This window comes from Castor canadensis, chromosome 2 (genome assembly GCF_047511655.1).
Source record: "Castor canadensis chromosome 2, mCasCan1.hap1v2, whole genome shotgun sequence".
NCBI lineage: Eukaryota > Metazoa > Chordata > Mammalia > Rodentia > Castoridae > Castor > Castor canadensis.
Genome location: NC_133387.1, coordinates 128,558,280 through 128,585,853, shown reverse-complemented (window position 1 = coordinate 128,585,853; position 27,574 = coordinate 128,558,280). Strand labels below are relative to the sequence as shown.

Here is a 27,574-nt window from a genome sequence, read left to right as displayed (position 1 = left end):
GGATGAGATTTGGCCTCCCTTGGAAACAAATCAAGACACAAACAAAATAGAGCACACAACAGTTTGCAAACACTGAACATTAAGCAATGAAAGATGGAGACCAAGGATGACAGGAAACAAGAGGTGAGCCCTTTGACTTCCCAGTGTATAATTTAGAACTTCTGAAGTGTGAGCCCAGGCAAAGGCCAGTGGCCTGGCCTTCCTGAGCTGAGGAGCTATAGCCTGAAGCATGGGAAGGACAGGCCTCTTCAGGTTTGGCAGGGCAAAATACCAGCAGTAGAGAGCTTGCTGCTGGAACGGTCAGTCTTGACTGGCAATTTGATGGGATTGAGAAATGCCTAGGAGTTTCGAAAGGCATGCCTCTTGTTATATCTGTGAGGTATTTCCAAAAAATTAGGACTCTGACCTAATGAATGGTTCAATCTATTGATGGATTCAAAATCTGAACAGACAATTGGAAAGCAGTAGAAATTGCGGAAGGTAACCTGGTTAGAAGAAGAAAGATTTGATGGGCAAATCTTTCCCTGGCTACTTCCTACCTTCTCTCTGCTTCCTGTCCACCATGATGTAAAATGTCTACCACACCCTCCACACATGATGGACTGACACCTCTGACACTGTGAGATAAACATATCTTTCCTCCCATAAATTGTTTTGGTGGGTCACTTTGTCGTGGTAATGTCACAAGGAATGTGTTCCAAGACCCTAGAGCATGCCTGAACCCTATACACATTATGCCCTCTCCTACTGCCATTCAGTGCTCGCACACATCACCAGGGTTAGCCTGGCCTCTCCTCTTTATGCCCTGGTGTCTCCCAAACTCCATTACTTGTGTGCTGTGAAGCCACTATTAAGGAAAAAGACACAAAGCACAAAGATTCACAATGGTGAATCTGACGGCCTAAGATGGCCACTGAGTGACCAGTGGGCAGGCAGCAACTACAGTACAGATATGCTGGACACAGGAAGGATTCATGTCCTGAGGCAACAGAGAAGGATGGAATGATTCCATCATGGTACTCAGAGCAGTACACAAGTAAAAACACGTGAATTGCTTATTTCTGGCATTTTCCACCTCACATTTCATACCATAGGTAACTAAAACCACGGAAAGCAAAACCACAGAAAAGGGAGGACAACCGTAGAAAATGCCAGAAACCCCATCCACCAATTTAACAATTTAATTTAACAATTCACCAACGAAGACTGGATGAATTTTCTCTTCTACTACATGCAGGAAAAGACAACCTTAATTTGGGCAATAAGAAAAATCTCAAATGAGTCAAATCTGCTGTCTCACCTCCGTGGAATTAAGTTAGAAGCCAATAATTGAAAGCCACATGAGCCAGGCACCTGTGCCTCACACCTGTAATCCCAGCCACTCAGGAGGCAGAGATCAGGAGGATTGTGGTTCCAGGCCAGCCCGGGAAAATAGTTTGTGAGATCCTACCTCGAGCAGAACCAGAGGACTGGTGGAATGGCTCAAGGTGTGAGCCTTGCATTTAAATCCCAATACTGCAAAAAAAAAAAAAAAAAGGTAGAATTACTGTTGTGTCTGGGCCCGTGGTATTTTTTTTGTTGAAAAGGTTTTAACTATAAAATCAATTTATTAATAGATATAAGGACTCTAGTGGTGTGTTCTCTTCTTACATAAGCTTCGGTTCTTCCCATCTTCTGACTTGATGTCTATAGAATGTGTCGTGCCGTTGCCTTTCACGTTCCTGGTAAGATAATTGTGTCTTCTTTTCCAGATTAATCTGCTTGGATATTTCTCCATTTCACTCATTTAAAAGAATCAACTTTGGTTTCATTGATGGTTTTTCTCTGTTGATGAGGTGTTTTTCTGTCACGGTTTCTAGCTGACATTACTTCGTTTGTCTTCTTCTCTCCTCTGAGTCCTCTAAAGCAGAAGGCTGACGTTCTTGACTTGCAACTCCTTCTTTAATAGGGTTTTCACGCTGCAAATAAGCCTCATTACACTGCTGTGGCTGCGACTCACAAGTTTTTACAAGGCTGGGTTTTTGTTTTCATTTTGTTACATATTCTTTCTACTTTATCTTTTGGGGTTTTAAAGCCATAGACTAGAAGTGTAGAAGTGTGCCATTTTACTTAAAAATATTTGGAAAATTTTCATGGTTTTTTGTTTTGGGTTTTCTTTGGTTTTGGTTTTGTTTTTTTTAGTGGTACTGGGGTTTGAACTCAGGGCCTCACACTTGCTAAGCAGGTGCTCTACTGCTTGAGCCACTCCGGCAGCCCAGTTTTGTGTTGGGTTTTTTCGAGATAGGGTCTGGAGAACTATTTCCCCGGGCTGGTTTTGAACGGCAGTCCTCTTGATCTCTGCTCCTGAGTAGCTAGGATTACAGGCGTGAGCCGCTAGCACCTGTCTCCTACCTAAATTTGAGAAAATAATTTGAGAAACTGCACAACTCTGCACACTTTCAGAAAACTGAAGAGGAGGGAATACTTCTATTTCTTACCTCATACTGTGAGGCCAGCCATCCTTTAGATACTAATACCAGATGAAGGATTGAGAAGGAAAAAGAAACCATGGATCAATAGCACCCAAGAATGCGTATACAAAATTCTTAACAAATTTTGTCAAATTAAATCCAACAAAACATATAAGTCGTTTTGCTTTCTGACCAAAAGCGTTTGTCACAGAAATGCAAGGTTGGTATAGCATTCAAAAAGCAGTCACTACAATTCACCATTCTAATTGTAAAAAACCTCATGTGATCATCTTGCTAGATGCAGAAAAAGCATTTGACAAAATCTAACATCTATTTTTAATTAGGAACTCAGAAAATTAGGGCTAGAAGGGAGCTTCCTCGACCAGGTAAAGATTCAATACCTTCCCTCCAAGGTCAGGGGCAATGCAAAGCGCCCTGTCACCCTTGTACAAGAGGCTCTCAGCAGTGCAATGACACGATAAGCACAAGCATGCAAATTGGAAAGAAAAAAAAAGAAAAGGACAAATCTGCCTTTACTCACAAATGACTGTTTGTGCAGAAAAATCCTGGGTATTTGCCAAAAACAAAAACATGAATCAATGAGTTTTATAATGGTGCAAGATACAAAACCAAAACACCAGATCAACTGTCTACTTCAACAGTAGCAATGAACAATGAGAAACTGAAATAAAAACTATCATTTCCAGTATTATCAAGAGAGTATGACACACATAAGACATTTCTAAGACAATATGAAGGGAAAGATACCATTTTCACATTACAAAAGGGTCAATACTGCTAAGATAACAATTCATACCACATTGATCTATAAATTCAACACAGACCCAATCAAAATTCAAGTAGTCTTTTTTAGCAATTGATAAATTGACTCTAAAATTCCTAGAAGAATAAAAGAAATTTGAATGATAACAATAAAGTTAGAGGACTTACATTACTTTTTTTCAAAGTTATGTTATAGTAATCAAGATAGTGAAGCTGGGCACCGGTGGTCATACCTATAATCCCAGCTACTCAGGAGCAGAGATCAGGAGGACTGCGGTTTCAAAGCCGCTCCAGCAAACAGTTCTTGAGACCCTATCTCGAAAACCCCAACACAAAAACAGGCTGGCAGAGTGGCGCAAGTGGTAGAGCGCCTGCCTGGCAAGCCCTGTGTTCACCCCCAAGTGCTCCCCCACCAAAAAAAGACAGGGAAGAATTGTTATAAAAGATAGACAACTGATCAATGGGAGAAAAAAGAATTCAGACACAGGTCTGCACATACATGAACAATTGATTTTTGACCAATGTGCAAAGATTATTTTTTTTTCAAAAAATGGCACTGGAGCCCCAACTGTTATATGTATGGAAATGAACTTTGACCCATACTTCATGTTATATAGAAAAATTAACTGAAAGAAAATGCTAGAATTAAGTGTAAAATTACAAATTGTTAGGAGAAAGCAGGGGAAATCTTTGTGATTTCTTAGACACAGCACCGCTACGAGCATGATCCATCAGAAAAAATGACAAGTTGGACTTTACACAAATTAAAAACTTCTCATCTTTGAAAGACAGGTAAATTTAAAAGACAAACCACAGACTGGGAGAAATTGCTCGCAAATCATGTATCTTTAAAGAACTCACATCTAGCATATTGATAAAAAAATAAAACCTTACCAAAACTAAGTAATAGGAAAGCAACACACTTAAAAATGACTCAAAGACTTAACAGGCACTTCTCCAAAGAAGACAAAAAGGTAGTGAATAAGCATTAAAAATTTCTACGTACGATTTATCATTACTGAAATGCAAATAAAAATCACAGCAGGAAGCCACTGCACAACTATGAAAAAGACCCAAGTGAAAAGCCTGGCTGTACTAAGCGATGGGGAAGACAGGAAGCAACTGTGGCTACAGTAACTGGCATGGGAGGTAGAGCGGTACTTGCTCTGGAAAACCGTTGTTATCACCTCGTAGAAAGGAGAAGTATAACTACCACAGATCCCAACAATTTCCTTCACAGGTATTTATCCCAGAAACTATAGAAAGGGTCTTTACAAGACCGTAGCAGGATTATCAGTTAACAGGCAGAGCTAGAAACAAGGATCCCTGCACAGGTGAGTGGATAAAGAAATGGTAGGGCAGAGGTAGACTTGGATAGTAACTATGTTACCATTCAGGAAAGGAGAGCATTCCCAAAAAACTGTGCTGAGCAAAAGACTACAGGAGAGGACATGCATGACTCTGTTTATATACAATACTAGAAAACACAAATAGAAAAAAAGCAAAAAAAAAAAAAAAAAAAAAAAGCAAGCAAGCAAAATAAAAACTAAAAAAAGAAAAGAAAGAAAAAGAAAAATAGCAGAAACTGCAAACTAAACTGTGATTAGCAGCCCATCAGTACTTGCCTGATGTGGGGATAACTGAAGGGCTTGGGGAAGTATTTCCAGAGGCACAAGAGAACTTGGGAGGGTTTTGGGTAGGCTCTGACTCTCTATCATGTTTTGTGGGTTTACACATATGCCCAAACTTACTAAATTGTGTATTTTAAATATGGGCAGTTTATTGTATCTCAGTTTTACCTGACCAAAGTTGTTTCTAAAAATATTCTTATACCCTGGCCAGGTGCAGTAGTTCACATCTGAAATCCCATCTACTTGAGGTGGAGACTGGAAGGATCACTGTTCGAGGCCAGCTAAAGCAAAAAAGACTCCATCTCAAACAAAAAAAACAGAGCAAAAAATATATTTCTTATTTTTTAGTCTAGTTATCTTCTGAATTCAGATTAGTCTCTAGACAAAGCAGTGAGACTTGATGAAAAAAAAAGTCTTTAGTGCTGTGGCTTTCAAATCCAACAACTCAGGGTTCATCACATTCTTGATGTATGGTACAAAGGCCGGACTTCTCTACTGATCCTACACACACAGAATAAGGCTCCTGAGAGAGCAAGAGGGAACACCTGTCCCACTTTGCCTGGCCACATGAAGCAGGTATGTAACCCCATGCACTGGAGAGGCTTTGAGCTTTAGCTCATTACAAACCCATTTACTGATGGGCAGTGTCTTCAACAGATTTCTCACCATGACTGACAGGAAGTGAATGGTGGAACAGAAAGGGCACGGGTGCTGCCTCTGCAATTTGCTGCCCCAGACTCACTATCAACCCCTCAAAGGCAGAGGTTGCATTCCTATGCATATACCTGCAAAGTTAGCTAACCAGAACTGGTATTCCTTCATACAGCAATTACTTTTCTCATCAAGACTGTTTGGAAGCAGATGGGCTAGGAATGTGGGGATGGGGTGGCTGCCAGACCAAGACCAGGTAAAGAAGATATTGACTTCTATGCCAGGTGACAACAAGGACTGCCTGCTAAAGTTTCAAACAAAACAAAAATCCTCAAGGTTTGGGCCTTCCCTGGTCGCATCAGTTCTCCCAGGGTAAAGCTCCCCATGTGACGTGACTACACAGGGAAGCTGGAGAGTCTCTGCCCTGAATCCTACAGAGTTCTAGCACCAACTTCAGGCTGGTATCCAGGATTCTAGAATTAGTCTCAGAAACAGAGTCTGTGTTTTTGGTTCCCCCAAAACATTACCTATTTGGCGGGTTCACTTTTATTCTTCCTTCATTCTGTCTGGATGAGCATAACAGTGCCTGCTGCTCAATCGTTTTCCTCCTGTTTTGGTCTGAGGTAACATTTCTGAACCATGCATGACTCAGATCAACTCTACCTAGCGAGCCAGCAGACAGAGTCACCTTTTCCACAATCTTAAACATGCTTAAAGAACAATGATCAGACATTCTTTCTAGCTTGAGAAAGGGTAACTCATTGACATTTCTGTATAGGTTTGTTGTCTTTCCGATTAATCCTTTGATTAACCTCATTCCAGTTTCTCAACAACCATTTGTTTATTGCAAACATCACTCTAAATGCCTAAGGCAACATTTGTACTTTTTGTTCGTTTCTGGATCTAAAGTCATCATTGAACATCATGAACGATGGCATACAAATGGTTCTTAAGTACTACGAGAAAACATTCTTATAAAAATAGTAAATGCAAGAAAACACTTCCTCCATCCTTCCCAAACATGTTGAGGTTACTCTTGCTGATAACTGTGTCAAGTATTTGTCTGGAACAATCAGATGTCAGTGTCTCACAACCAAGTACACTGTAAGAGATGGAACAGGAAATTGTTGGATTTTACCTCTACAGAAGACCTCTCCAGTGCAACTGTCAATTATTAGTCAACCTGTCTCTTGCTGATGACTTGGGAGGAGACAGCAGCACTGCCTTCTCAGGCTACTGAAATTGAGATTTAAGAGCTCCTACTGCTGAGGCACACACTCCAATGGAAGGCAGGACTGAGAGAACTGGAAATCAGGGATTTGGCTAATTGCAGGTATCCTGAAAGTATCTCGATACAGAAAAAAGGTTTGCCATCCTCTGAGAAATACCTTCTTCCACTCTAATGTTTGGCAGTCCCATTTCAAATGCCTCTCTTCTCAGGTTGTAACAGCCCAGAGACAGCAATCACTAGACCACTGAGCAAATAACCAATCTTTAAAACATACTTAAGAGGTAAGAAATGAAGTCAAATCAATTTCTTGTGGCAGAAAGTATTAGCTTATTATCAGTGTCTGCAGGAGAGGAGGTTCTCTGGAGCCAAAGGTTCAAAATTCAACACATGGAACTCAGCTCTTCATCTGCCCAGCAGTATGTGAGTGTGATCAAGTTCATACTTCCTGTGCTCATCTCCCTCATTTCCTAACACCAGTACAAGAAACTGCTTTGGAAGGCATACAACTTGCTTCCTTTGGTTTTGTTCCCTAGACCCAGGCAAGAGGAATCCATGTCCTGTACCCAAGCTTTGGAATATAGCTCTGGCCCCATTCGGGTCATATCCCAGTCTATGAGTGAGGACCCTACAGGGCCAAGAGACCATCCCTATCTGCTACCCATGCCCTTGCCCCTCTCTAGGCTACCCTCTATGTAGCAGGGACCTCAGATCCTGCTGATCAAAACACCCTGTAACCATGCTCACGCCTACAAGGCCTTATTCTTAGGTTCACCCACTCAATGAAGTAGGCAGACCACCAGAGTGTTCACCTTTAGCCTGAGGGCAATGCCATGAGCTTGGCTGTGAGGTTGGGGTGTGCCTGACACCTTTCCAGGTGAAGTGGAGAGTGGGAAGCGAAGGGGCCTGCTGTGCAGTGGGGCCACCCATCCCTGCATGGTCATGGACGGGTCTTCATGTACGACAGAATGTATTTAATACCTGTTAACCTGATATGTAACATTAAGCATTTAGACACATTTGTGCTCATGCCCCAGGCCCAGTTCCATGCAACCTGTAAGGACACAATGTCTTCTCCTTAGGATTTTCTAGACATTCCACATCAAATTTCAAACCAGAGAAGTCTGAAGTCTGGGGAAAGCAATAGTAAACATAAGACTATACATATTTGTCTGACAAACTATATAAGACATATTGGCTGTCTGGTTAGCAATTGTTTTCTATTTAAAACTCCTTATGTAAACACATGTGTGCTACCTTTCATGAAATAAAGCTACAAAAGCTTATACAGCTAAAAAGTCTATAAAAATGATTTAGGAAATGAATCATTTTCTCACTGACTTGAGAGTGGTATCCTCAAAGAAAAATAATAGCCCGATGGTGGTTTAATGTCACTGCCTTACATAAGCCTTAATAGTTGATTCAAAATATTACTATCTATTAAGCATAAGTATATGCGTTCACACAGTCATTCATTTAGCTGGCCTTCAAAGATGGGTTAAAAGCACCATGAAACTCAGTATTAATCAGAGCAGGGTAAGAAGTGAACAGCCAATTACAATGCTTGATAAATACTAAGAAATTATTAGCAGAATACAGGAGAGACATCTCTTTTGAAATGCTGGACAGTTTCCTAAAGAGATGTCAGCTGAGCTGAGTGCTAAAGTTAGCTAAATGGTCCATCGACTCGGAAGTCTCATCAGAAGACTTCTAAATTCTATCAGAGTGACGCACAAGAAAAAGAGAGTTAACATTTGTTGATCGCAGGCACCAGAAAAGTGCTTATGTGTATTAAACAACTGATTTGCATAATAGGAAAGGAAGATATTATCAAGCCCAATTCATTGAGGCAAAAATGAGGGGTTACAGAGGGTAAGCAGATTGCTGCTCACCATGGGATGAGCAGGATAGCCTGGATTCCACCCAGCAGTCCCTTCATTACCTCCAGGATCTCTAACTTGGAGATCAGTCAGCTTAGTTCTTCTTTGGAAGGCTCATCTACAAACTGCGCTTTGGTTGGAAATAGATACTGCAGGTGATGGTATATATACCTAAACATGCCAGAATGGCAGTGAAGGTCTGATCTGGCCAGCTTGATGTCCTTGATTTTTGTAGCAGTTGTTGAACACCAATCATGTGTTTTTCTAGCGTTGGGCTCCCTCTTCTTCATTTAAGGTTACTTAGTATTTTCATTCATTCTCACCCACTTTATCTCCAACACCAAAACTAGGCACAGAGCACTTTCTCCTGCTTCTTTGAAAGATGGAGTGTTAGAACCCATGCATGCGATCTAGCCTTAGATTGCAAAACTGGTTTCCTTCTCTATCATTATCCCCATATCAAATTATACTTACTAATATAGGTCAAATTGTCCAAGAACTCACTTTCTGATCAGAGAAGTAGAATGGGAGGTTATATTTTGTTGATTTCATAAGGAAATGTGTTTTCTGTTAGACCTATATAATCGTGGGTTATATTATGATCCAAATTATACTTTGCAGAGTCACTCTTTATTTCCTTTAACTGGAGAAACAGACGCTATAGCATTTCTAGGAGTCAATCAAGGTTCATACCTGGCTGGGGGCTCTGCTTGTAGGCAAGGCAGCTTATGTTCTTTAGTCAAATATCTGATTTTGAAGAACTGACTACATTTAATGAGGGACAACTACATATACAATTGGAAAGAGCGATGAAAGAAGAAAAGCTCTTTAAAGACTTTTACTCAAAGAAGCAAATTGGTTTTTATATAAATATTTCCCACTGCATTTTATTTATTATTAATGTAGGGATAAGAGCAAATCCCAATGAGAGACAGAAATAACTAAGGTTTCACATTTTAGATCAGCTGGTCAGAAATGTTTCTCTGAGCAGAACTCTGAAGACCCAAGCAAAGAAAATTTCAGGCAGAAGATTAATAGGAGCAAGGGTTTTAAAGTGGAAATAACAAACAGAGGTGTAGGAAGACTGAGAAAGCAAGTGTGGTGGAAGAAGTGAGACTCCTAGGTGAGGGGAGGTAGTTGTATGTGGAGAGGACTAGGGCAGAAAGGAGGCAGATAATGCAGAGAGCCTTGAAAATCATGGTAGAGTTTGCATTTTATTTAAACTGTGATGAAAAGCCACTGAGAAGTTTTGACACAATATAACTTATATTTTTCAAGATTAGGATATGAAAAACTGACCATAGGTCCTTAAGAGAGGACATAGGAGATGAGTTCGCAAGCTGGAGCAATTACTCATGCCATAACAGCACACATCAGGTGAGGCACTAATGGAGTAGACCATGGTGCCCATGGGTACATGGTTCCCAGGGGATCCCGGTGAGGAAGAACCATGAGCGCTCACAACGCACAGACCTCAGTACTACACGGTGGATGCTTGGTTCATTTTTCCCATAATACTGCCTAACTTCCACCAAAGACAGGCACCTTTGAACAAATCTCAGATTTTCACTTTATCACTTCAATTAAACACATTCACTTTTACCTTGTTCTTTGGGAGGCAAATTTTCACAAAATTAAGGGCTGGGAAATAGCAGATCATACAATTATTTACACACAAATGCTGATAAGGCAGGATTGGCTTTTCTACATCAGAGAAGCTGATGTAGTGTGCACATGGTAGTTTAAAATTAGTATTTTTTCAATTTATTTAAAAATTTATTATTTTGTTGACAATGCTTGGTCCAAAACATATGTAATAAATTTGAGAATGAGATGGGCTTACTGTAAATGACACGGTTTAGGATGTGGTGAGAACAGAGCTGGAAGAATTTGGTGATGGACCTATGATGATACTTAGGTTTCTGAATTCAGAATCTGGGCAAATTCTGGTGCCATTAATTTAAGTGGGGGGAAGCGGGAGGATAACAAACCTGGGGGAAAAGTCAAGAGTGTACTTTTGGACATACTAAGCCTGAGATTCTATTTGACACCAAGAACAGATATGGAGTGGACAAAGAAATGTGTTCTCAGGGAAATGACAGGGCTGGCAGTAGAAACCAGCAGAGGTGGTACTTAACACCACAGGAGCCAATGAAACCCCTGAGATCACCAGGGAATGGTGCAGACTCAAGAGGGAACAGACAGGGGTGGGTGCTAAGTTCCAGGACCCTTCAGCCTAGACTTGGGGAAGAGGAAGAGGAGCCAGGAAAGCAGACAAAGCATGAGCCATAGCAGAAAATGACATCATGGAAGCCAAGAAAGGAAAACGCTGTAGTGAAGAGGGAGGAAGTGGCCAAGGAGGTCACAGCGCCTAAAGGGTGAGTTGGAATATCAAGTTTACTATGAAAAGAAATTTAGAGGTTAATCGAAAAATCAGGACTCTGTGGGAAAATGAGTTTATACAAAAGCACTATTCTAAAAATATTAACCAAACTGTATAATAGCAAAATCTCATCTTTCTTCTGAAATAGTGACAAGAAGATAACATTAGTTTAAATGTCACCTAGAGCTTATCATATGACTATAACAATTAGCCTGAATGCTGCACAGGAGCCTCCTTGGAAGGCTTCCTACAGGTGGGAGAGGATCTCTTCCAACTACAAAGAGCTATGCAAGTTGTGCTGAGGCAAAAAATGAATAAAGCAGGATTACATATTTTCACAAAAGAGCTAATCTGTTCTTTGGTCAAAATGCCATATCACTGGTAAGTTTGTGTCATCATTATAATTCCAAATTTATATCCTCTGTGCTCCATTCTGAACTTGGGCACTGCTTGCATTTCTTTGCTTCTCTGTAGTGTTTCCTTCCTGAATGATATGGACCATTTAAAACCAAGGCTGACTCTTCCCTGATCACACAACAAGCCTGAAATGGATTATGACCACTTAGCTGATACACATTCAAAGAACACGTTCAGGTATGTAAATCAATAGTAGTCTAAGTAAAACATTACAATGATAAAAAGTATAATGCAACAAAATAACATTAAAACCAAGCCAAAAGAAACTGAATTAAATGATCTGTCACTAAGAGCTCCCTCCAGCCATGTCCGTAATCACAGGTGTTCCACACATGTGACCAGGTTATTTGATACCCTTCTAACTACTATGTACTAGGCACCTAGCAGGCACTCAACAGCTGAGTCGGTGTAGAATGAAGATAAACCATTTGCAATTCAACTTGTTCTTCAGAGAAGACCTCACCAGTACCAAAGGAGGAAGAACAGTCTTAATGCACACTGATTTACTCTGTTGATTTTTTTTAATCCTTTAGTAACCTAAACTTAGGCAATTTGGTTTCCTTGTCATTGCTTTCCTTCTACTATCAAAAGTGATGCTTTCTTTACTGTTTCAAACTCATCATAAAATTGCTAAAAATCTAAAATGCCACTTGCCACATTACTGCTAATTTGAATGATGGCTGAATAAAATGCAGGAAATGCTGAAGCAGCACTGATTTCTAAAACATTTTGCACTTTCCTCCTCCATCCCTATAAAGTAAAGCTCGGATGCTACGCACAATTACACAGGAAAATCAAGAAAGCCATTGCATTCAGCATTTAGTCATGACCATTGTTACCATGGCAAAAAGTAGGCTCAGTTTAGTGCAGCTGCTCCAGGAGAGGTCCGCTGGCCTTTGCAAAGCTGAGTAACAATGAACTGCCAAATTCCATAGCCTGCCACTGTTTCCTTTTTTCCTTTGGGGACAAGGCTGTTGTCCACAGATGCTACTGTCTCTTAATGATCTGGGCCAATGTCATCTTATTACTATATTCTTGCTTTTGGCCAGTGACTGAGGAACACAGTTAATCTAGGAAGGTTACCAATTGACCCACCTTCTGTTCTAAGGGGGAAAATGTGTAGTGTGAAATATGCAGGGTGTCAATGGTAGAAAAAGCCAAAGTCTCAATGGTGGCATCATGGCACTGGCCCTGGGCTGAAAACAGCATGAGTTTGGGAGCGAGCTAAAGTTAGGCCTAGAATAGCACGCCATGTTCTCTCTGGGTGTCAGGCGGGTTATCTGTACAATGGGGACAAAGGCAGCTTCCCCATGAGGATGGAATGGAACACCTCTAGGTCCAGGCAGGTGGAGGGACTCACTGAAGCCGCACTGCCCACTCCCTGACCTTTCTCGGTTGTGAGATTTCCATCTTGTCAGAAAGGTTGACAGGAGCTGGTGGGTAAATGGTTTTCTTCTGTGGTAAGGTAAATCATTTCCACCTTTCATATGGCCTGGATGGTTTCCTCAGAGAACTGAGGATAAATTATTTTCTATGGTGTAGCTGTAAGCATAAATTTTACATCAAAAAGTAGAAATCTACTGTCTGCATCACAGTAAGTACATCTTGCTATACATATTTTAAGGAACTCCAAAATAATCACTGTAAATAGGAAATAGAAAAATTACTTATTTTGACCTTATGCAGAGATTTTTAATTAAAAAAAATGAAGCAACATTATAAAAGCAGAGAAGTTTAAATTATCTGAAATGAATACATTAATCAAGACTGTATATTTATTAGGGGGACAAAGGATGCTAGCATTTTTTACCAGCTAAACAAAATATTTTTCTAATGAGATTTCAGCTGAGTATCGTTTATCTTAAGAGAAAAATAATGGGGCCTCACCTGTTCCAGTAGCTCCAGAACTGGTCATGCAGGTAGGCGTGGTGGCTACATTCATCACCAAATGAGGCTTTGCTTTCAATCCAGTGAATTATGTGTCCTTCTACAGCTAAGGGACAAAGCGTTAGGAATACACAGCAAAGGAAAGGGAAGGTTGAACATCAGAGCCCTGCACAGGCTGCTTGCTTCACATCAGCAAGCAGAGAAGCCCTTATCATTAACTGTGGGAGCAGTTCTACTACAACATGTGTGTATGTTTATTACAGGACACCAATGCTACTCACATCCCTTTTCTAGTTCTAAGAATGCCTCTCTTTACCTGGACAGCTGACATGTCAAGCACACTGCAGTGTGTGGTGATTCACAAAGCTGTGTTTAAAAATTCAGAACTTAGAGAAAATGGCAACTGAAATGTCTTCAGAAGACATTTCTCAAATATATGTAAAAGTTCTTAAGTATACATTTTGTCTGATGCTCTTATTTTCTGCCATTTTGAGATAATTTTTTCTATTTACCCTTTAAATACAATATTATAAAGATAATCTACTCTGGTAAAATTTGCTAATATTAACACACACACATAAGACACAGAAAAAAGGAATGGAAAAAAACATGCCCCTTTTCTCTACTAATAAATGAGTAGTGGAGTTTAAGGACTTACCAACTGGCACTTGTAAGATAAAGTCTGGAGTTTTGTCGTAACCCTTTGCCCGGAGTTGGTCTTCATCTACAGGAAGGTAAAACATCATCACTCACCACAGTGTACCATTAGTAAGACAGCAACATGATTGCTTTGCTTTCTTAAATCTGAGTGAAAATTACCAATGCAGTCATACATATCCTTGTGCGCGCCGTGCTGGGTCGGAATAAATGAATTTTCCCAACGAACCTGAAGCACAGGTGCAAAAACTCTTCTTTGTCCTTCTGCATCTTTGTCTTTATTATAAGCATCATTACCGATCGAAAGAAAAGGACTTCACCATTATGAATATCACCAATGTTATCCTCCAATATGGACAATTTCCAGCATAAGCCCACTGGCTATCCAATTATGAAATAAATGCTCTCCCTGAAGCAATTGACAAAGTTCAGTTTCAATTAGTAAAACTATTCCCACATAACAAAAGGAATCACAAAGTATCAGTTACCCAGCTTAATTCCTCTGGTACACTACTGTTTCTGGTATTTAGCAGGTTTTACAGTAACAATATATAATTTTAAAAAGGAAACGGGCTTTAAGATATTTTTCCCCTATATCTGTCCCATTTCTTGATTCTCTTTAAATATCATGATCCATTTGGAAGGAAAGGAAGCAGCAAAACAGGAAGCTAGACAAAGTTGGAAAAACTGGCAAGGTGCTTGATTTTTTAAAAAACAAGATCCTCTAATATTTTCTGAATGCCGTCCTTGACTTCTAATGGCATTACAATGTGATTTCTGAAATGGGAGTCCTCCATTAGATTTTGGAGTGACCTGGTCATTCAATTCCAGACATGGCTTTCTGTCTTCACCCAACCTCAACTAATGGCCCAACCAAGTAACAAGGAAGGCTGTGTGGTCCCTTAACACCTACTGGGCTGTTGACATTGTCATGCATCCCATTCGCCTTCCTGCATCACCTTTGATTAGAATTAATGGCCCATTCCCAGTGTTGGGTAGCTGATTTCCAATCCATTTGTCAGCCCAAGACAGTGGTTTCATGGCCAATGTTCAGAAACTCTGTTTTAGAACACTTGTGTAAATCCTGAAAGGTCAGCATTTTAAACGTAAATAACCTTTTAATGGCAAGACATATATTTAAAGTAAGTAATTCAGGTAAATTTTGTTAAAAGTCAATATCCTTAAAGTACCCAGGTTTTGAAGAACTGATGGCAGAATCTGGAGCAATGTTTTCTTTGAAATATAAAAAATTTTCAAGCTAATGAACTACAAATTAAGTAATGTTAATTTAGAAAATTTGGAAGCCAGTCTACAGACAAAAAAAGACTACAAAATCCTCTAACTTTAACTGTACTCTGACCACAAGGAGAATGTTTAATGGAAAAGGCTTTTACTAAAATCAACTCCAGTGCCTTGAGCTGCTGTTTTAGAAGTGATGAACAGTTTTAAAAGCTGGGGTGACGTTGAAAAAGATAGATTAATATTTCATTAAAACAATCCTAGCTTGATCAACCTCTACAGATGTTAAAAGGCTGTTTCAGAGGGAAAAATGATTATGTTTCTGACAGCAGCTCAAAAAAATTTCAAAGGTCACCAAGCAATCCAAAGTACATAGTAAAATTCCTTTAAAAGAAGGTGTACACTTCTGTTCACTACACCAAAATTAATAGTATAATACCTACAATTCAAATTGCATGACTTACTTAATGGGAAAAGTTTAAAACCTAAACCTCCAAACCTGATCATAAAACATCAAGGGAGGCTAAGGAATTTTCCCACTTTTTTCTGGAGAACTTTTCAAAATACCATTGGTATGTACAGTTCTCTCTCTCTCTCTGTCTTTCACACACACACACACACACACACACACACACACACACACACACACACACGCTCCGTTTTACCTTCCCTTCTACTCTCTCAGTATGAAGTTGATCCAACAGGGACCGTGCCTGAAATATAGCATCTAGAATTCTCTGCCATCACCCACAATTTTTCTAGTGTAAGGTTATCCCAAACATCTGAAATGTCCTCTCCTATTCTCTAAAGTCTGCCTTACCTCCCTGTAGGAGGCAGTAACGTTGCTACATTCAGAGGAAATCACAATACAAGAACAGGAAGGAGAGCTTCAGAGCAGGAGGCTGCTCACCTGTTCTGGGACCAGAAAAGTTTTCATCACTGACCATCTCATTGGGAAACTTGTAAGGTCAGCCCTAATTATCTTGTCTGATTTCTAGTCTTTGCATTGTGTTTCTTTTTTGGCCTCCAGCTCTTGAAAGATTTCTTACCATTAGAGAATTATCTAAGCTAACAGGTATACATATAAAATTTGCATGCCTTGTCACAATTACAACTCTGGGATGTTGAGGTTATGAACTTCAGGTCATCAGCCACCCTACTTCCCATCTACCTCATCCTTTACTTGTCCCCAGCTCTTTCTCATACTGGTCCTGATGCTGCGCTCTGAGGTCAGAAGTTTTTCATTTTCATTCCTAATGTCCTATCTGTTGCTCCACTCTCATCCGGCATATACTCCACACATATTTAATGCTCAAAAAAGGCAACTGAATAAAATGCAAGTGTGTTTTAAAGGTCATCCATGTTTTCCACAAACCTGACTACATTTGGTAATTAATTGTTCTCCCTGACTTAACTTCCTGTGCATGGACAAAGCCCAGAGGCATCAACATTGGCCCAAAGCTCAAGGCTTTATTTAACAATTCCTGCTGTTATTTTCATCTTTGGGCCCAAATGTCTGAACCTACGGCTCACCTCATTATAAAGGAAGGGACTGCATCTTCTGCAGCTGCTGTTCTGTTCAGATTTTTGCTTCATCTAGAGACAGTTTTGCAATTTATACTTTTCTTGAGAATCAAGCATTTTACACAGGTTATGATAATACTTTGCATATATTTGAGCCAAGTAGCTACGCTACTTATGATACTTTGAACTTTCCAAGTAGAAACCAGATGTTTAAATAATTTATTTTCTTCAAAAAAAAAGGGTCAATATTTAGAAAAAAGTAAGAATATTAGAAAGGGAAGGGGAAATAGATCAGGCAAAAAATGAATCTCTTCTGGACAAAGTATATTATTTTATAATCCAATATATTTCATAACTACTAGTCTCTTAATGTCATAGTTCAAAGCTTTGTTAGCAACATCAGCACAAGAATACTACTACTAAAAAGCAGCCTTGTTAGGTCCCTGCTCCACAAAATGCAGGGTTTTATATAACGGGTACCTCCAGAAACAGTGTTTCTGAGCTAGTGAAGGCTTAGTCATTGCTAGTCTCACACCCAACCTACATATAATAAGCGTGGTCCAGAGAAGTTATGGTAGCCACCATACCTGAACTTCTCAGAGAGCTAAAGACACAGGACAAGAGCCCTTGTCCATCAAGGTCAAGTTTGTCCCAGTGGACTGTCTAACACTCTTAATCACGCCACATATTTCAGCTTGATCACATATTGTATTTCTGGAGGGATGGAGCTCTGGCTTTCCTCCTGTGAGATCAGTGGATATTTACAAGACACCTGCTAGAGAGATGAATGACAATCTCTTGGTTTCTAGCACTCCCCCAACATAACTCAGAAGAAAAAAACATAAGTATTACATCCACAGGTAAAATTCATGTTAATTTTTAAAAAATATTTTAAATGAAATACTATTACTTCAACTGTACAAAAACAAACCAGGTCTTCACTTATTTTTAAGTTGCCCTGCTTGCCTTTAGAAGGTTTTTATTTTTATTTTTTTAAAGGGATTACAAAAAGGGATTACACATGCATAAAGAACACTGTGAACATTTAATTTCTCTGGCCTTTAAATAACCATCTCCTCCAAATACCCAAAATATCCAAAGCAATTAAGTCCTAATTACACAATTTCTTTTTCTAAAATAAAGGGTTGATTTTGAGGCAGAGAACACAACACATCTGAAACTACTTAACATATACCAAAGCATCATGGGCAGCATGAAGACTATTAAGGAAAAGTTTGCTTTTGTTTGTTTTGTTTTACTTAAAGCTTAAAGTTTAAGAAATGCCATTATTCCCAGAGAAACTGGAAAATTCCAGTTTACAGTATCTAAAAATGAAAAGTTAACACTGATGTGTTGTTTATCTATGAATTTGTCAAGTTTTCTAAAATGGCAGATTAAAACACTGGACAGTTACAAAAAGAATTTTTTTAACACCACGTGCCTCTTTATGAAATTGAGGGAGGGCAAAAAAGGCCATTGATCAACACAAACTGAAACTACAGTTTATCTTTTCTACTGTAGCATTTTGTTTGCTGTGTTATTTTTTCCAAAACACTGCCTTACTCAGTACTTGAAGCTGACTCTCCATTGTTCCATGTTCCCTGAGAGTAAGTTTTATAGTCTCTTCTACTCAAGAAATCAGCAAAGTTTCAGTAACAGTGGCTACCAATATGCAAAGTGCAAAAGTCCACAGAATAGACATTCAGTGAGAGGAGACTGCCCACACATCAATGAAATCTTTACAGAACCAAAATTTCATTATAGTCATTAGTTTCAACCTCTTCCCCCAAAGCCTCTTATCAAAGCCACTAATAAGGACTACAACTGACTGCTCTGACCTTGTCCTTTGCTTATGTCTTTAGGGGACAATACTAGGGAAAATTGAAGTGCCCTAAAGATAGGAAACAAATGGGAGGTCAGGAAGCTGGAGCAGTGTGAGGAGAGGCAGGAGAGAAACAGGCATGAACAACAACAAAAAAGTAAGGTTTTTCTGTATTTTAACCCAAATCACACAATCCTCTTCGCTTAATGCCACAAACAAAGGGACAAATCAGTATGGTAGGGCAAAAAAGATTCAGGACAGGACAGGTCACCACAAAAGCTCTGCTGAGATGCAAGGCCTGAGGCCAGTTTCTTAAAAACAAAACAAAACACCCCCCCCCCAAAAAAAGGGGATTAGACAGTCACTGGAGCTTTTGAAAATCCAAAATTCTGAGGAGTGCTTAAATGCCGACCTTTGTCAGTTGCAGCTCTGTTTAGCTGCAGTCACTGACGACGGACCCTTCTGCAGGGTGAGCTCCATCTGATCCTGAGCCCATCTCAACAGAGAGAGGCATATTAGCAGTTGTGTGGCACAAAGGATCTCCTGCACACAAAGATGTGCACATATGAAAGCGTGTATGCACACCACACACACACACACACACACACACGATCAAGAAGCCAACTCCGCGCAACAACAGTAGCTGATTTGACACAAACAACTTTCAGTGGTGGGGAGTAAGCCCTAACCTGTGGTTAATTCACTGTGCAAAGAAAGAGTTTTATTTTGCTGGCCTATCTGGCCTGGCTACCATACTCTCAAAAAGTGATTGTGGTAGGTGGACAGTAACATGGCCCCCTGGGAGGAGACCCTCAACCCAGGCTAGATAATCATAGGAGCAAGAGGCCAACTTTTCTGTGGGGTTACAAACCCTAGGGAATAAAGAAGCTAGCCACTGCCAGTGCTCATCATTGTTTCCTGATGGCACTGTTTTGTCTTCTGGATTGTAGATGGACCAGAAGCAAATTTCTCTCCTTTGGACTTCCTAGGTGTATACTGGAACCAATTAATGTCCTGTCCCTCTCCCCTTCCCACCTCACCTCCTCCCTGTGTTCCTCTATATGCGTGTCCAAACCAGACAGTTGGATTTCTACCACTTACAACCAAAATAGTGGATTCACCTTCCCCAAACACCAAGTGTCTGTGGCTCTTCTGTGCTGGTCCCAGGCAGAAGCATGCACTCACATATTCAATAAAGGGAAAAAGTAAAATGGTCTCTCACCATGACAATTTCTTCAGGAAGGGGAGAACGGACCCCTATGTGCCCCAATATAGGCCCCCATTACCCTAAAAACCGTGTCATATTTCCAACCTTCAGGTAACAGGAATTTAAGCAGTCGATTCTTTCTGAGCTATGCAATCCCTGCAGCTCCCTTCCACCTGCACTCATGCTTCTAGTCTCTCACCCTCTACTGCTAACATCTGCATGTGCACGGTCTTAGCATTCAAAATCTCATCTGCTCCCGCCGCCTGTGGCTCACCCGAAGTCACAATTCCCTGTTTGTCACATCATAATCACCCATGCTTTAGTGAGGGATAAAGCACCAGAAGCAGACCAACTGTGAGCAACAAAGATCTAATTTCTTACAACATCCTTCACCAAGCTGACTTGGCTCTACAGATTCTACATCCTGGAGTCCCACAGAGCAGTACATGGAGATGAGAAAAGCACCCATGTAAATAAAATATGCTGGTTTGTCCAAACATGGGGGAAGGGGAGAGGCAGAGATAAGGTAAGTGCCTCTCGGGTGTCACTCAAAATAATTGTTAGTGTCTACTAACAGGATACCTCTCACTGGAAAGAATAAAATATCTCCAGAGCCATGCTTATTAAGCCAAACTTAACGAGAACTTGCACCAGACAGAGGCTGTGGAAGTCACTAATGAAAGTCCCTCTGACCTGGAGACATGCCCAACCCATGGAGGATGGATGGTTCACCTTCTGTCTCCGCTATAAGCTCTTTCATTTTTTCCCAACAGTACGAACAGTCTTGGCATCTTCTCACTGTCACGGTGTCCCTTTCTGTCCAAAGTTCTCAACCCGTTCCCCCAAAACCAAACCAAAACAAAACAAACAAAAAACTGGGATGAATTAATGTCTGATACAAATGAAAACATCTACCTCAGCAGATAAAACGTCTGTTGTGAGCGTGCATGTACACATTGTGCAATGTTTAAATCAAGTTAAACCTATCTAGTTTCTCAAGCAGGAGCCTTTGCACATGTTTCTCTAAGGAGATCTTGGTACTTTTTTTTTTTAAATGGCACTGAGATTTGAACTCATCTCCTCGTGCTTGCTAGGCACTCACTGTATCACTGGAGCCACACCCCCAGCCTTCCAATTTTGTTAGTACTAGAAATGGAGTCATCCTCAACAGAGGTCACAAGGGAATCACAATGCTTACTGCCAATTTAACGTTTAGAGATTTTTGTGCATCTGACTTGACAGGTGAGCAGGGGATGTGGACATCTTCCAAGACCTTGAATGCTGGTCAGTAAACATGGATTCTAAGCTAATCGTCCTTGGGAGGAACACTGACAGACACCGAGACTTAAATTCTCCTCAAGTTTTCAGGTCTGACTCAAGTTAAAAATGTTTGTTTTCCTTAATGGTGTCTGCCTGTATCAAGTACTTAAGAGGTTGGTTAGCTCAGTGGTAAGCTAAGTGAGTTCAAGTGCCAGGGTGAAAGCACGTGGTGGCAGCAAGGTCTGGTGAGACAGCATAGAATATATAAAATTCTATCAACACTTCAATGAAAATAGTTCACAAGGCAGTGGCATCTTCTTCAGCTACCTATAAAGCATAGCTATTGATTTTTACTGGAATGCATATACCCTTTCATTCACAGGTTTAATAAAAATAGCATGAAAATAGCCCTAAGTGAATTTATTTGGGGTTGGGGATGGGCAGGCATGACACCAGCACATCAGGCTGTGAACACCTGGACCATAGGGCAGTATTTTATGTATTTTAGCAGCACTGGGGTTTGAACTCGGGGCCCCTGCATGCTAAACAGAGGCTCTGCCACTTGAAGGACACCCCCAGCCCTCTTTGATTTACTTATTTTTCAAATAGGGTCTTGTGGTTTTGCCCAAGGCTGGATGGCACCATGATCCTTCTACCTATACCTCCCATGTAGCTGGGATTGCAGCTGGGTGTCACCACATCCAACTTTTTGTTCAGATGAAGTCTCATTAACTTTCTGCTCACGTTGGCCTCAAACTGCAATCTTGATCTCTGCCTCCCGAGTAGGTGGAGTTACAGACATGTATCACCATGCCTGGTGCTTGCTTGGGTGTTTATAATCAGTCATCTTCATACTGACTAGCATACTTCCTGGCATAGAGTACACACTCAAAAAATGTTAGTTGGAAAGAAGAACAAAAGAATTACAAAGATTCTCAGAAGTTGCGGTAAATTATCTGAATTCATTACTTGGTGGCTTACCTCCCTATTAGACCAGTAAGTGCAAGAAAGCAGGAGCTTGTGTATACCGAGCTCAGTAACTTATGGAATAAGTGAATATATATATATAAATGAAAAATATATATTCACATATATATGAATGAAAAGTAATTTCTTAGTTGGAGAAACTAAAGTCATTTATCCAACATTAAACTGTCTTAGTGGTATATACTTATCTGCCTAAGCTTGAAATGGACAAGCTTACCAGGCAGAGTAAATCCACACAAGGATACGCACACTTCAATAACAAGGACTCTTGTTTTTTTCTTTCCTATAGCGCCTGGGTAAGACTTGTACCAATGCAACCACTCAGCACACAGCTATGAAACAAGGACATTTAAGACAGCACCAATGCTAGAAAAAAGGTGATCTGTTGTACTTTTCCCTTCTATGGCCAGAGAGATCAGATAAAATGAAACAGGTGGAAAATACAGAGTAGGGTGAAATGCTTTAGGGGAAGTCAGAATCCTGTTAAAAGGGCTAAGTAGACAGTACACAGTAAGAGCAGTTTCTTCGGAGAGTAGTCCAGTGTAGAGACCAACAGAGATTTTACTTGTGCTTATCAAAGAATCAAAATGAAGAAAACATGTCTCCATGTAAAGGTGTACAACATGTAAGCAAGACAGAACCAGGCTGACTTGTATCTGTTCACATACCAGTGTTTTCCCGTGGGTACATTTAAAGCGGTCTTGAAATTTACCTGGCCTAGCACTTAGGAGTTCATCAGTCATTGAGAAGGGTATTTACAAGGTAAAAGAACAACAGCAACTCTGCAACTGTATTTCATACAAGGCTTTAAATTTTCATGCTTCAACCACCAACACGTGTTAGGTTAGTGCTTCAGTAATACACTTAATAGGCACAGAATAAATTAACAACTTTTGTATGCTAATGAAGAACTTCAAAACAGAACTGAGGCTTGTGGAGTTGGCTAAACTTCCTAGAACTCATACTTTTAAGTATCAGTTAAGTATCATCCTTGGTATACATTTGTAAAATTATTACCTCCACCTTCCACAGCACAGAGGATACATGGAACCCACCACTTTCAATTTCATCTCTCCTTTCTGTACTGGTGCATAACTCTTGGACCACATTGTTGCATTGCCTTTGCCAGTCATGGTGAATCCAGGTGAACACACCCAACTCGGGTAAACTGAGGACCTAGTCTGATGCTTAGGCCCCATCTAAGCCCTCTGCTTTCCCTGCCAACCCAGGTCTGCTCATCCTCAGAAAGGAAGCAGGGGAAAGTTAAGCTAACCAAAGAAATGGGTCAGAGGGCCAGATGTCCTAAGGGAGATGGTGCCAAGAGAGTAACACCGAGCAGCTCTGAAAACACCTGCTTAGTTGTGCTTAGTTGGTAGCTTAGCACAAAAGCTAGATTTGGTCATGTCCATGTTGGCCATTAGTGGAATGGTAAGTGTGGTCAGTTGTTTTACAACACCTTCAACACCCTCACGGTGTATCACAGGCACCCATTTCAACTGGTTCTGCACTGCTACCCATTTTATTTTTTGTTAGATTCTTACAAGGCAGTTTCATCCTCTACCTTACCTTACTTCCACAGGCTAAACAAATGTTCTTCAATGGAAAATATGTTAGTTCTACATGCTTAAATTTAATCTAAGAATTGAGAACACTTTCTTAATTTATCACCTTTGTTTAAACCTATTTTATCTCTCAATTTCAAAGTATCACCAATCCTGTAACACACCCAAGTCTGTTCTCCAGCTTATTAATGAAAACACTGAGAAGTAAGAGCTAGGACGGATGTACTACAGGACTGCACTAAAGAAACATCCTTTCTTAACTTGACACAGACCATGTATTTAACTCTCTTGCCCAATCTGTTCTTCAGTTTGGAAAAAAATTATGTAATGGAATGTTCATTTCTTTGTCTTAAAGCTACACTATGCAGATTCTTTAACATCTACATTAATCTGCATAATAACATGATTTGTAGGGATCCTTTGCAAATTACCACATTTAAATGGAGAAGAGGAATTAATTCCTTGTAGGGTGCTTTATGGTTTCCATGATCAATTATTACATCTGTGTCTTTGAGGCTTAATTTCTAATGCTTAAGAGATGTTGAAAAAATAGCAATCTGTCATAAGATTCTACCCTGGCACACAAAACAGATGCATACATACGAGATTCTGAAAAATCATGCTAAATCTATGATGACAAATAATGTTTGGCATGAAAATAATGAAAGTTTAATATCTTGTTTTCAAGTAAAAGGACTACCCTATTCTATGCGTGAGGCGAGCATACCTTACTGTGAATTTTTCTAAATGTCCTGTTTCATATCTAAAGCATTCTATAGACAGTGTTTCTTTGTTTCTTTCTCTTATAAGGCCTAGATTATGGTTAATATCTCATGACACCAAATGTAATACTGCACCAGATATTAAAGCATTTTTTCCAGCCACTTATTCTGTAAAATATTAATTGCAAGCCTGTGCATGTGCTGCACACATAGGGGATCAGGTAACGGGGTTCCTGCTCGGCTGTAAATCAATAAAAGATAGCATTCAGAGCATCAATCATCACCTCTCCTCCTTCAGTGCATAACAACTGCAGGTGGACGATTTGAAAAATACATATTTAAGCACTCATGGAGGTACTGCAAGCTAGGGAGGATGTGGGGATACTCACCTAGGAAGGACAGGTTTTTCTCCAGAAGCAAGTCTCTCAGCAGGAGTTCATGTTCATGGCCAATGGCGCTGGGAAGCTTCTGTTAAGGAGGTGCCACAGGCAGAGCTATGCAATCAGGGAAATGTTAACACCAGGTCTCTACATGGGGTGAAATGGAGAGGTAAGGTGATCATCACTGTTTCCACCTTCAGCCTTCATCTCTAAGGAATATTTCCACTATGTTCATCCCTTCATTTCAATGAGTCAATGGCATTTTTCTGTTTGTATTTTGACAAACAAAGATATGTAAATGGGTGTGGTTTTAACTTCTTTTAAAAGAGGGGGGATCTTTTAAAATATCTACTATTCCTCAACTCAATTTAGTGCACACTAAGTAATTACTAAGCACAACAAAATATATTATCCAGCCTTTTCCCTTAAATCTTCCAGTCTTACAGAGTTTTGCAGACCTGTGTCTTCATAGGCAGGCACTGAGTCACATGCAGCAGCTCCTGTTTCACTTCCCATGTACTGTTGGTGACCCTCTGTGACTGCAGAAGCCAAACGACGGATTGGTTGAGAATCTATGTAAATTTTGGTGTAGACATTTTGGTAAAAGACTGTGAATGAGGGTGTGGATACAGAGTCTGTCTCAAGACTTCTTCTTGTGTGTGCATGTGCACACATATCATACATGCACACAAATAGATTCCACATGAGTGTAAAAATGTGTGCTGGGCACAATGTTACGTGACTTCTGTACATTATTTCAGCCTCAAACTATCACAAGTCTTATTTATTGATGAGGAAACTAAGACTAAGAAAACAAGCTACACAAGGCTGGCAAAGCCGGGGCTGGGGGGCTGGGGTAGGGCACAGTGCCTGGTACGCTTGAGGCCTGGGTTCAATCCCCAGCACTGAAAGAAAAGAAAGGGAGGAGAATGAGGTCTTTACAAAGCCTCTCCATGACCTCACAATCTCTCAAAAAGGATTCAAATTATATAATAGTTGATAATAGCTAATATTTCTTAAATATCACATAGGAAGCCTCTGGATAAGCACTCTGGGATATCATGTTATTTAATCTTCACAACGACCACACACGTGGACACTATTATTAGTCCCACTGATACAATTAAGGAAAGGAAGGCTCAGAAGGGCTAAGGGACTTGTTCCAGGTTTCATGGCTGATAAATGATGAAATCAGGAGCAAGGCTGGGAAGTCTGACCTGTTTTCCGAAGAGATGACATTACACAATTCTCTAAAGGAGTGCTGCCATGTGCTGGCACTTTAATTCAGTCAGCTGCATTTGTAATAATTCTCTGCACCACTACTGTCATTCTCCACTTCACTGGCAACATCTATCTGCTCACGTCAGTCCTTGGCTTACCAGAGGCTGTGATTCTGACCATGCTCTCCAAGAATCCAGCTTAAATCAAACAGAACTTATATATCCTGTGTTAAAAAAAAATCCTAGGGAATTATCCTTCCCTTTACTAACATAACAGAGTATAATTTAGTCTTGTAATTCGAGAGATATACTCATTGACATCCACCATTGAAACAAGTGTAAGTCACCACTACTGCCTTTTTTCCTCCTGTTGTTTCCCCTCCTCCCATGCACACAGCTGAACTTACTTAATTTCTAGCTGGAAATAAAATAAAAGTAAAAAAATAAGTTTTTACACAAAGTTTCACACTTTCTCAGAGTTCACTGAAGACATTTCATGAATAAGTGTCAACTCTCAGTGGTCTCTTGTTAGGGGGGCACCCCATATTTTAGAACTAAAATATTCACTTCTATTTCACGTAAATGTGCTCTCACTATTATTGTTGTAAATTATTTACATCTAAAATGTTGAAGCACAGAACTGAGTTTACTGATGGCACAGCTGTGAAACTCACAGCGCCAAGGCTTCCTGCATCCTAGTTAACCTTTGTCTATAAGCTGTGTCCTGGAGTCACACCCTGGAAAGTGAAGATGTTTTGCTCTTGGGGGCGTGTGAGCTGTGGTGGAAAAGGCATGGATGGCACAGCTATGTAGGAAGAGACATAGAAGACACCGAAAGTCCCACAGAGAGGGACTCTTTCTCTTTGCTACTGGCATTGTGGGGTGGCATGCATTCATTCATTCATTCATTCATTTATTTATTTATAGCAAATGACCAGTTTACTTCAATCTGCTCACACAAACGTCTATATGTAACATGTTCATAATGAGGTTGAATGATTTTGCACCTATTCCATTTACCAAATGTGTGTTTTCTTTCTTAAGGAATGATGCACCTTACTGAGAGTCAGCAACATAAACATCACCAAATCATCACAACAACGTATAAACAGCACTTTCACTCACATGGAAGACCAATGATCTTTATTCAGTGTGAAATAAAATAACTCCTGTTGATCAGTCTAGGAAATATCTTTCAAGTGTATTTACATTATATGGAACTGTGACTACTTTAATGCAAAGATAAAAATCAGTTTCTCCATAAACTTCCCAGCCCATTTTACCTTACATGGTAAAAGCTATCACCAATTTGAAATTTTAGAATGATATACTTCTTGATTATGCTTTGCTTGATAGAAACATCTATAAAAGGCAAGATCTAGAAAGTACAGCTTATAAAAACAGTAATTTTACTGGCAACAGGCATAATGGAACTACAAAAATTATAATCTAGTCAGTGAATGCAATTTACGGACATACATCATTATCTTTATCAAATGAAATCATGGACTACATTAAATTCTACTGGCAACAACACAGCCCCAAAAGGAAAGTGAATAATGGCAAAAATGTAAGGAAAATACTTCAAACAGAATTTATAATGCCCTATAACAGAAACACTTAGACTTTGTCTACATGGACACCTATTATTGATGCATGGCAGTGACCACGGGCAAAACTTGTA

The 27,574-nt window shown here is 40.0% G+C and overlaps 1 protein-coding gene across 7 annotated transcripts in view; it reads right to left on the bottom strand.

Moving 5' to 3' along the window:
- Positions 1-27,574, bottom strand: part of Cdin1 (CDAN1 interacting nuclease 1) — a 203,704-nt gene that overhangs the window by 83,177 nt on the left and 92,953 nt on the right. For 6 of the 7 annotated variants that reach the window (XM_020180880.2, XM_074065611.1, XM_074065614.1 and 3 more), the window contains 3 exons: positions 24,680-24,747; positions 13,969-14,034; positions 13,311-13,416 (listed from right to left, as the gene is read on the bottom strand). In XM_020180880.2, the coding sequence (XP_020036469.1) occupies positions 13,311-13,416; positions 13,969-14,034; positions 24,680-24,747 (240 nt within the window). Of the gene's footprint in view, positions 1-1,450; positions 1,516-13,310; positions 13,417-13,968; positions 14,035-24,679; positions 24,748-27,574 lie in introns of all 7 variants that reach the window. The other variant, XR_012445386.1, reaches the window with a different exon arrangement.